The 11927-nt window shown below is 34.0% G+C and overlaps 2 protein-coding genes across 2 annotated transcripts in view; both read left to right on the forward strand.

Annotated features, from left to right (window-relative positions):
- LOC106110385 overlaps positions 1-2193 on the forward strand; it is a 16920-nt gene extending 14727 nt beyond the window's left edge. Inside the window, exons 4-6 of the mRNA XM_013292212.1 lie at positions 1-89; positions 498-610; positions 1082-2193. Of these exons, the coding sequence (XP_013147666.1) occupies positions 1-89; positions 498-610; positions 1082-1635 (756 nt within the window). The 3' untranslated portion in view covers positions 1636-2193. The remainder of the gene's footprint in view (positions 90-497; positions 611-1081) is intronic.
- Positions 2194-3445: 1252 nt separating this feature from the next.
- The window catches only part of LOC106110393 (rho guanine nucleotide exchange factor 18), a 32677-nt gene continuing 24195 nt past the window's right edge, over positions 3446-11927 (forward strand). Inside the window, exons 1-2 of the mRNA XM_013292221.1 lie at positions 3446-3864; positions 4446-4507. Of these exons, the coding sequence (XP_013147675.1) occupies positions 4462-4507 (46 nt within the window). The 5' untranslated portion in view covers positions 3446-3864; positions 4446-4461. The remainder of the gene's footprint in view (positions 3865-4445; positions 4508-11927) is intronic.

An 11927-nucleotide genomic window follows, 5' to 3' on the forward strand; every position in this document is an offset into this window, starting at 1 on the left:
GCGGAACTAGCGTGCTACGTGGCCCGGCTGCCCGCCATCGTGTGCGGAGTGGTGTTGGTACAGTCGGCGTACGCGCTGAGGGAGGCCAGGTTTGCATTACTTATCTGTAACTATTTAGAAAATGGAAAACTGCAGCTCAAAGACGTGACGGCCAAGTTACAAACGAACTGTACAAGAACTGAAAAGTAGAGAAGATAATTAAAGAGAATTTACATTTCTTTTAATGTTATTGCAATTCCTGTACTAATTACAACAGTATACTCGATATATTTTAAATATGAAGATAGTTACAACATGGCTAGCTGTTGTTCGCGACTTCGCCCGCATGAAATAAAAAAATAGCCTATGTAACCCACGTAGCTTTCTAATGGTGAAAAAACTTTGGAAATCGGCGCAATAGATGAGTTATTTCAATACATACAAAAATACATATATTTCCACTTTTTAATATCAGTATAGAAGTATAGATAATAATTTTCGTATTAATAATGTTTCAGGAAATCAGGTTACGTGAACGGAGCGCCGGTTAGCGGCAGTGAGTTCGACGCCAGCCACTACGTGCCCGAGGCGCCCAGCGCGTTCACCAATGACGGCTTCCTGCCTGACAATAGTAATTATTGTCGATATCGATACGTTGTCTCTTTCTCTCTCTCTCTTTCTTCCTAGCATTTATTTCATATGTAGTCAGCTTCCCTTGTCAGTCTCCTCACAATTCCCTCTATCTAAGACATCCGAATTAGCACTCGCACAACGATACATCGACATATCGATACATTAACACTATTTATTTTCCATCTCTAATTATTCCTAGAGCTTTATTACCATGGTATTTGCGCAGCTCACTGTTACCTTATTGGTTATTTGTAAAAAGATGAGTTTTTCTCAATGCAAGAAACAAGGAAATTGTTCTATAAGTTGAACATCGTGGTTTTCCGCGATTGTACCTTGTATTTAATTGCAATTTGAAGTTTCAATTGATACAGATTTTATTATGTTACTGCTAATTTCTAAAGATACTGGCAGTAAAAAATACATTCTTCTTTTTTAATGTAAATTAAATGTGAAATAACCTCGTTTCCAGGTAAATCCGGCTCGATGCCGGACCTCCGGCGTCACTTAGCGACGCGTCAGTCGATGAGCCACGGCTACCCCGTGGTGCTGCCGCAGCCGCCGCCCGCCTACTGGCAGCACCTCTCCGACAGACAATACGCTGCTAGTCTGCGAGGATACCCGAAGCAGTATTCCTCGCCGCAGACGTACGGCACCTGGGTAGGGCCCAGGGGACATGACAATCCATACAAACGCAGACACTCCGTAGTCGGTGCATTCACTAATGACGAATATCCACCGAAAAGCTACGATCCATATGACGATAGAATGGATTGTAAAAGTGAGATCGCGTATCCATATTACCGACCGTATCCATACGATCCAAGGATGTACCCGGATTTCGATCCGCGATTCTATCCGGATTATAAAAGGGAGGAGGCGGCGTATGGTGTTAATCTGTTAAGACACGATCCGTATCAGTTCAGTGGATCTAGAGAGAGAGTGTTTTATAACGTACGGAATAGTCACACGTCGGTCGGCAACGAGTCCGATGATTTGACCAAATACAAGGATGTTGCGTTGTAAAATGTAAAAACTGGTGGAATATGTTTAAAAAAATGTGAATATTTAAAAGTAAAACTTTATAATCGTTGAAGTTGTTTAAGATGTGTGTTTTGAAGTTTAAAATAATTACTGTTTATACAGTTGTCGCCATATCGTGGCAGAAATGCAGCTCTAACAATTAATTAAAGTACTTTTTCCTTAAATGGAGCACCGTGAATTTCCGCGACTGTACCTAATAATTGTAAATATAAATTATGATTATTAAGTACCTATGAATATTGTGTAAATGGAAATATATGTTACGTGTAAGAAATATAGACATTGGACTGTATCTTGTAGGAAATAAAATAGGTTTTGGATAACCTTCCAAAAATCCAAATCCTTAACAAATATCTGTCCTAACGTTTCTTGTTTTCATCTGGTATCTAATATATGATACCGATGACAAACTACCAAATAAAAATATCAAGTTACAGTCTTTTGTACGTTTTACACAACAAATCTTTAATACTTTAGACTTAAATAGGTGCTATTTTTAAATATTTATAATTTGACCCTACTTTTTTTTTATAACAAAAGGTGGCAAACGAGCAAGCGGCCACTAGAATCCGACAAAATGGCGAAGCGACTGCTGCCCATAGACATCCGCAATTGCAGATACGTTGCCTACCCTTATCCGACGGAGGAGGAGACGCACATAAAGAGGATATTTGCCCTTCCTATGCATCTCCTCCACCTCCATCTCCTGCAACCTCTCCTTATAAGAAAAGGGTGGTAAAGAGAAAGGGACTTAAATTAGGCCAAACTTAAAACATTCAAATAGGCTTATACCTATTTGAATGTTTTAAATTTCAATGAATCGTGAATTTATTATAATGGGAAGATAATTTGTAAACATTTACATATTTTAGATACCAACGATATATAAATAATTATAAATAACACTTTACATAGTTTGTTACCTAATAGCCAAAGGTGTATAATTAGATGTTATAAAATAAATATACGAAATATCAAGTCAGTATTTTTATAAGAAATCGAATAATAAAAACTTTTATTTACATATTCTGTTGTTTTATTCCATTAGAAATATTTAGATAAGCCTTGGTCTACGGTCTCCGCCTAAAACACCAGAAAAACTGAAGATGGGTTGCCAGATGATAATAAGATTTTAGTTCCGAGTTAAAACTTTTTATGTAAGTAAAAATAAATAAAAAATGTACCTACAGTAAAAAACTAGTCTAATTAGTCTAGATAGAATCAAATTGATTCAAATGTTCGCGCTGCTTTGGCAGTGGGCAACAATGTTGCCCGTAATTTAAATCCCAATTTCGCAAGTGGTTGAAAGTTCGTGTTTAAAACAAAATGCACTTTTAAATTATTTTTTGAATCTTGTAACTTACCTATTGCATTTTTAAGAGTACTTAAATAAATAATTGAATTACGATTATTGCGTACACGATAAAATATTATAGTTTTCGGTGTTGCAACATTATTAATTGTTTTCCACAAATAAGAAATATGGTGAGAGATATCAATAACATCATGTATGAAACCGTGCTCTTTATCCTTTATCCTTATTTTTGTATTGATTTTTTAACTAAATGTAATCCATTAATTAATTACAATAAAGATGTCATTTAAATTAACTTGGTTATTTTTTTAACTGGTATGCATTTCTTTGCGTTTCCAACTACTGACACTGTGTATGGACGCACGGTGTATTCTATTCTAGTGCTTTAAACACTGTGTACATTTTTGTATGAAAGTTCCTTGGTATTTTGACACGGTGTCATTTGTTTGAATTTTGTGTCACCAATCCGGCTTCGGCATTCGCTTGTCAGTCAGAAATTTGGAATTGAAGTCGTCGACATTTCTCAAAAGTTTTAAACTTTTTAATTGTTTAAAAGTAACTTTTTAATCATATTTATGTGATATGAAAATAATGTTATTGAATAAGGCGTGATTTTTTATATATTTTATATATTTTATGTAGTTAAAGTGTCAGTTTTTAATGTGTGTTGTGAATAACTGTATTATTGTTTTGTGTAGGTGGCTACGTCCCTACTCCATGAATTGTCCTAATGTGAAAGTGTTTGCCGCATAAAATTTAACTTCCATTGTTTCAAATATTCCTGGTATTGTTAAGAAAATGTCTTGCGCTATATTTGCGTAAGGTGAAGTTATGAAAAAGTTTGCGGGGATGTGTTAAAGTACAAATTAATTTACCATTTTACGGGAAACAAGTTGGTAAGTTCATATTATTATTATAAATGAAAAAAGTTTTAATGTGGTGTATATTATTTGTATTTTAGTATATTTCATGATTCTGAATTATTAATTTATGTATTAACTCAATTTAAGAACTACATTTTATGTTACCATGTTTACCCAACTGTTTTTATATTCCTAAAGAATTCATTTATCATTTCAAAAAGATTCGAAATCTTCTATTAATTATTTTTATTTATTAAGAATATAATTATTATATGTTTACAAATTGATAACATTTTTAATCATGCAAGATTAGTTTGTTACATTATGTCACACCAATTAATAAAAAAATACTAAAATCATAATTACTTGGTGTACCAATATGTTTTGAATATACCTCATTACTACTCTTATTGAATGAATTGTAGTATTAGTAGGATGTTCATAGTTTTAAAATGTTTTTTTAAACATCTTAACAATAGATCTGAATGCAGTCCTCAGTTAACACTGCTACTTTAAAAATTGAATTCTGTGTAGCAACTTACAGAATGTTCCGAGTCTCTGTTAATATAAAATTACTGTACATATGTCTTAAAGCAATAAAAATATATTTCCAGCCTGCGAACACCAGCCATGAATGTGCCACCCCAGGTGAACGAAGGAGACGTCTTATCATCAGGTATTTAATATACTATCTTTGATTTACATTTTTTGGTATTTATCTAAATGACTTATGACAGGGTTACAGATTTAAAAAAAAGTCATTATATATAATAAACCTGCCTTTGTTCCTAAGCAGGGTTAGTGATAAAATACAGATTATATATAAACACTTTGAATAGTACTATGATAATGGTAGCTGGCTATACCTAGACTAGATTGGCTGGTGATGCCCATGATGACAGGGATTTGCTCTCGCTCACATCCCTTTATTCCCTTCCCCTTCATACCTATTCCCTGTATTCCACACATTATCTTACTATACAGTGGTAGTGTCCGCTTTAACATCTTAGTATGAATAGGCCGGCATGCCCGGTGTAATACCACGATCACACAGAAGATGGGCGTGAAATGGAAGCAATTCTGTGTTTCGTCTGATGAGTGTGGTGCCGGAGGCCTAATTTAAGTCCCTTTCTCTTTACCACCCTTTTCTTATAAGGAGAGGATGTGACGGGGAAGTGGATTTGATGGAGGAGGAGATACATAGGAAGGGGAGATATTCTCTTCATGTGCGTCACCTCCGCTGTTGGATAGGGGTAGGCAACACATCTGCAATTGCGGATATCTATGTGCAGCGGTCGCTTCGCCAGTTTGGCGGATTCTGGTGGCCGCTTGCTCGTTTGCCACCTTATGTTATAAAAAAAAATACTACACTTAATTTATACATGTAAGAAAAAACAATGGAATGTGTTCTATTGTTATTTTTAACAACCGTGAAATATTAAGCTCGAATTCCAACACTAATTGCGGTTTAAAAAACTATTTCTGTTATACACACTCGCACTAGTGCAATTTTGTATTTATGTACACAGATCATGTTGATTGTATTGTTTTTCAATTTGTAGTAATGTTTTTTGTATGTGACTTAATTATATCTGTACTGTTACTTTTGTTTCATTGATAAATATTCGCTAATATTAAATATCTAAATTCTTATATTTCCTTAATTCCAAATATATTACTTATTCTTACTTTATAAATGCTGAAGTTTAGAAGGATGGATGCTTGTTGATGAAATTTATGGTATAGATGTAGAGGATAGTCTGGAAGAACATATAGGCTGGTCACTTTTATTTTTTAATTCCAGGTGGATGGAGTTATGGTCGAAATAAATAAATGCTTTATTATTCCTCACTAATTACATTACATTTCATGGGAGCCTTAGCTCCTGTACTATATGTGGAATACATGTATAGTTGTAATAAAAAATCAATTGCAATTTGCATCACAGATTAGTTACGTTATTTTTTGATAACAGCTGGTTACGCTCTGCTTAGATAACAGGGTCCAGATAAGGTCATATTGCTAACAGATTATGTTAACCGCAGAATAGTGTAGATTAATAGGTTATTAGAAAACAATATTAAATAGTTTGACTGTAAGATCTTATATATAAATTAATATAAAAAACAACTTTATTTTTAAGTTTAAGGTAAATTATATAATAAGTGTTTTTTTTTTAATTTAAAATTGTTTTTTTTGTTTACCTTATGTTATGAATATATTCATTTGCATATGGTATTATGTAGGTGACTAAAAATGATTTTCCAATTTAATCCCCCAAATATATAAATAGGGCTGAAAGTAGGTGTGGAAAGTTTTCCTTCAGTATAAGGTTTAAAAATTGACAACAATACATTGACAATACTTTACAAGTAAAGTTATTTCGGGTTTTTTAATAATTCGTACTTCAGCGGTCGAAGACGCGGGCGTTAGTTAGTTATAACAGATAAGTCGTAGTAAAAGATAAGCAAGGGTTTTAAAATTTGATATCTCACAGCATCGCGTTTACACTTGTCTCCGGCAGACAGTTGTTACGTAACTCACGGCCGATTACTGATACGATATTTAGAAATGTAGCAACGTCTTTAATGCTAAAGTCACGCTTAAAATACAACTGCCCTTACAATTTTACGAAGCGAAGTTTAAGATTAGTTTCAGTAATCGGCCCTTAGTCAGATAAATGGACAGTCTGTTAACAAATGTTTAGTCACGCTATGATTCCTGTGAGCTTAAATGGAGGTGCGCACACTACTCGATTTTTAGTTGTGCAACTAAATAGTGAATTGGTTGCGAAACAATCGACAATCGCACAACAATTGTGCGATAATTTAGTCAAAGATGTGCGCTCTCTCTTAGATTACATTAGGAGTAACCTTTTAGTGAAATTCACGGAGGACTGGTTAGGGACCAATAATCTATCATATCTTTTTAAACGATATGCCTATATTAAATCCGTTCTTGCCATAGATAATTTTATTGTAAAAATTCCAATTTTAATTATTACCTACTTTCGTCTAAAAGTCTTTTATTGTATAAAAGATTTTGAACCATAAATTCATGAGTATGAGTCTAAATTATAGCTTTACAGATATAAGAAGAAGAAGAAGAAGATAAAGTTATCTTGTAGAAAATAATTTTCCCACGCAACAATTGTGTGCTATTTCCCCCGTGTGTCTGTAAATATCGGTCTGTCGGTCTCCTGTTTTGCAACTGTATTACCATCCCTCTTATTCTCTAGGAAATAATTGAGATAGCAATCTCTTGATACTTGATACTAAATAGATTTTTTTTTTTTTTATTTCTCTTTTAACAATACAAAAACAATTAAATCTAGCTTAAACTAAAAAAACGCTAAATAAACCTCAATGGTTTATTTAGCGTTTTTGCGTTTAGATATGTTGCTCTGCTGATTATAATTTGTTTTAATTGGTTTATTAAAGGTTATTTCTCACGAATAGGGTTGTCGACACGTAGGCCAGCACTTGACTACTGGCCAGTAGGCCAGGCCTCGTTCTGTTAGTGTTTATATTATGTCAGCCCAGTTTTTGAGCGCAAAGATTTTTAAAATCTTGTGTACCGACCCTAGTGTGGGATGACGCCCGTGAGATTAATCACCAGCTTTCTATTCGTTCCCACCGAGGGGCTCGGAGCCTATTCTAAGTAAGGGTGACTAGGCAATAGTGAACAACGCTGGCCCAGTGCAGGTTGGTTGACTTCACGCATATCTTTGAATTTCTTTGTTGATATGTGTAGGCATCACGATGTTTCCCTTCACCGTAAGAACGTCGGGTAAATTATGTACATATGAAAGATCGAAAAATCGATAATCACATTGGTACATGGCAGGAATACAGAGATATTTGGGAGATTATACTCGCAAATAGATTTTTTTAAACTGTAATTTCATAGCGTTTTTCGACAGATTGTGGTTTGAAAAATCGAGAACGTAATATATACCCTCGAAAAACATTGCCCTTCTCTAACTAGTGCAAAAATAAATTAGATTATACTGTAAATATTGTGTCTATATTTATCAACAATAGTGAAACTATAATCTATAAGCGCCATTGTGCAATGTTTGTTATCACATTGTATTGTCAACAGATTTTGTGACATCATTGGGCCTTAGTCCCGTTTCGATTTTTAGTACTCGGTATGAATTTCTCTCGTTGACAACTTCGAATTTAACATGAATATTAAAATATTATATGAAGTCTGAAATTAACTTAGTTTAATATTAAATTACAATTGTGTATTGTGATTAAATCAATATGTCCTTAAGGTGTCAAATATTACAAGGGCTCAGGTTTTATGACGATATTATATTTAGTAAGTACTGTTAGCGGGCACACCTTGACTAAACTATCGCACAACTGTATTGTTGACTGTTTCAGCTAATTCAACTGTTTGCACAACTAAAAATCGGAGTAGTATGACTTCTATATAAGCTTATAGGAATCAAAGCGCGACTTTACAGTTGCGAGATAGTTTAGTTTCAGGTGTGCATGTTGTAATACTATTTCGTAAAACTTTGTTGTACAAATTATAATCTGATTTATTTATCCTTAACACTGTCAATGCTACAGACTGTGGAGTTTATTTCCATTTCGTAGTGGCATGTAACGTGTTAAGTGATAATCTGAAATATTTTACCGTAACATCTTGTATTTCTGTTTTTTTAATAAGATTAAAATAGATGACAATATATCTTACTTCTTAGCTTCTTACTAATATTCTAAATGTGAAAGTTTAGATGATGGATGGATGTTTGTTAGAGTTTGTAGCCTAAACGCCTGAACGGATTTAGAGGATAGTCTGGAAAAACACATAGGTTACTTAGTTTTGTTTTTTTTTTTAATCACGCAATGGAGTCGTAAGCGAAAGCTAGTATTTTAATACAAATAAATCGTCAGTGGAAACCGACCGTAACAATGAAAGATTTTGTACTCTAGAAACCTTTGAGAATTTATTTGCACAGATAATTTAGTCTGTAATGTATAGAAGTTAATGCAAGTTTTATTTGACTTGTTGAATAAGAATTAGCTGTTGAATGGCCTGTTGCGTCCCAGCTCGGGCTTCGTAATGTCGCTTCCAGCTAGTTAGGGCTGCCTCGAATGCTCTAACCTAGAGGGCGATCGATTCCACGCCTGCGCCCTGCACCATACCCCGTACAAAGGCCGCCCAGCTTTCCACCAGGCTGGCCATGTTAAAATCACTCCGTAATTCGCAAATTATATCCATAAAAGTATTAAATTTCAAGCAATAATATAAGTCGAATTTCAATTAAATATCGTGTAAAATAAGTAATAAATTGAAAAGTTATTTTTTTTTGTGTTCGTTGATTTTTTCTTAATTTTGTTTTTTATAAACAGTCAGTTTTAAGTGTGGAATAATTACTATTGGTGTATAAAAATGTAGCCTCGATATTAAGGTAAGTTTAGGTGTACTTGTTGCGCCCTGTTTCGTTTACTTTGATTACGTAATTAGATATACTAGAACAGCCCTAATGAGTACTAAATTATTTTCGTCACGAGATGTTTAAATGTCAAGGAAAAATGCAAACTGTGTTATGTTCCTTAGTTTTATTTTTTTCCATAAAATTCTGCTTTGTGTATTCCTCTTGCCAGGTTCAAGTCTTCAAAAACAACTTACTTTAGATTTTATGATTTTTCAATAATCTATTTTTTGGCACACTTTCTCTCCAAAATCTAATGTCACTTGTTATTCATTATTATTTAGTACTAGCTTTCGCCCGCGACTTCGTCCACGTGAAATTAAAAAAAAAAACAAAAGTAAGTACCCTAAGTGTTCATCGATATCCGTTCAGCCGTTTAGGCTACAAACTCTCAAACATCCATCCATCTAAACTTTCGCATTTATAATATTAAGTATGATATGTTTGTAACTTTTGTGCAAAATAATAAATAAATAAATACCTCATATGTATATGAGTTTTTACTAATTCCTATCAAACGAAGGAAATATAAATCGTTCGCTTTATTATTGTGTAATTGCAATGCATTTCTGGTTCAGAATTTTAGTGAAAATAATGGCCAAGGTCACCTGGCTCTGCTAATATGACCTTATATTAAAATGACATTTGGGGTTAGAATATCTGCAGCCTGTTCTGCGATTACTCTTTGAAAACACCGAAAAAGTGGCTCACGTACCTACCTCATCATCAACGTCATCTCATCACCGGGTTTTTGTCCTCCAAATAACTCTATCATTCGTTATCTTAGTCATCACTCCCTTTTGTGATCATGTCACCTTACGCAATCCATTCATCTCTTTCTAGGTCTACCTCTACCGGTGTACCACACTCATAACTCATTTTCGTTACATGCGATTCATAAGATGCCCTTACCTTGATAACCTTTTACTCCTTAATTTCTGAAGCTCTGGAGCTACTCTCAAACATCCTCACATAACTATAGTATCTTAAAGAAGGAATAAGACGATATTAAAATATATAAAACATCTTTTTAAAAATCCGTATTGTACAGATGTATGAAATGTAAAAGAAAACAGACGAATTTAGTACCTCCTTTTGGGAAATCGGTCAAAAAAAGGGGAACCATAGGTATTTACAACGGAAGTTCACAAACCTATAAGAACATAGAAATGTATCGACTATCGCTTGTACAACATTCGTAGATAACGGTAAGTGCTACTGGGCTAAGTGCACCACCTTTTATTTATAATGAGGATAATATGTATGGAAAAGTTTGCATGTGTCAAGTGTAATTATTATCTGTAAGTTAATTGTAATTCATGGCCAGTCATTTAATTTAGTGTCGTTTTTTATATTACATCGACACTAAGGAGTTTCCTCGATGGCCACTTAATGACGTCACTTGCAGCACAGCTCTTCTGTAATTTAAAAAAATGTAATTTTATCTTTTAATTATATGCCGTCACTAATGGTCGGAAATAAGCTTCACATATCCTTCGGCATAATTCTATGTTGTTGTGGGAAGTTTTGTAGATTTTTTAATGTCATGTTGACCTGCCTGTTCGTTTAGCTTTGCACTAAATATGTCGGAAACAGCGGACATTTGCATATGGCCGACGCGACCTCATTGGTTATTCCCAGAATCAATATTCTCGATGCACGGCCGCCGAACTATCTGCGTCGGACATTTTCAATTTTGCTCTCAAGCTGACCGCATTCTGTTAATATTTCGCAAACAGTTTCGATTTTTTTTGTTGGATGTTTCCGAATAATTATCCAAAGTTAGTAGATTGTGCCATCAATTTTCTGATGTTTATTATTTTTATATAAATGCTTCTGTTAAATCAGAGATTTCTAAACGTTTTTCTGTTGTTTTTTTAAAGTTAGTATAAATTCAAATATAATGGCTCAATGTTTGTTGTTTTCAATACATTATTTCTATTTCTATTCGCTATCGTATACTTAAGTTTGGTTTTCCGTGGATCTTAGATCTTGAAACAATTTGGTACAGCCATGAGAACTTTTAATTAATGTATTAGATCTTAAAGTTTGGTAACCCCAGTCGTTAACATCCTCGTATACGTCGTAAACGACTTTGGTGAGGTAAAATTGTCGCTTTACGATTCAGTTTACGTCGGACCTAAAATGTTGCTTTTATTCTTTCATTTAGGAATGCTTGCGACATTTTATGCTCCTGGGATTTAGACTAATGCTACCGACTTTTGCACTTATATTTATTAAGTCGTAATTCATGAATACAATGTTCAGGTGTTTCTACCGCTGAAGTAAAAACTTATTGTTATCACTATTTTTTTTCAATAAGGAGAGAGAGAGAGAGAGAGAGAGAGAGAGAAAGAAAGACTGTACTTACGTGAATTAAGAGCCATAAAATCGCTCCAGTCCCTTTAATTTTAAACTAGGTATACCAAATTGTTGCTTTTAGGATTGAATAGTATTTATTTACGCTCCTCGTTTTTGTTATTAAAATTACAGCTTACATCTTAATTCTTTAGAGGTTCAGTAATATCTTTAGTGTAAAACCAGCTGTCGCCTGTAAACTTTGTTAGCGCTGAATATTCCCGTGTGCAAGGTAACAGCTACCTTCCAATCAAAGTCTCGTCCAAATCGGTCCACCCGTTCC

Source organism: Papilio polytes, unplaced genomic scaffold (assembly GCF_000836215.1).
Source record: "Papilio polytes unplaced genomic scaffold, Ppol_1.0 DF824225.1, whole genome shotgun sequence".
Taxonomy (NCBI): Eukaryota; Metazoa; Arthropoda; class Insecta; order Lepidoptera; family Papilionidae; genus Papilio; species Papilio polytes.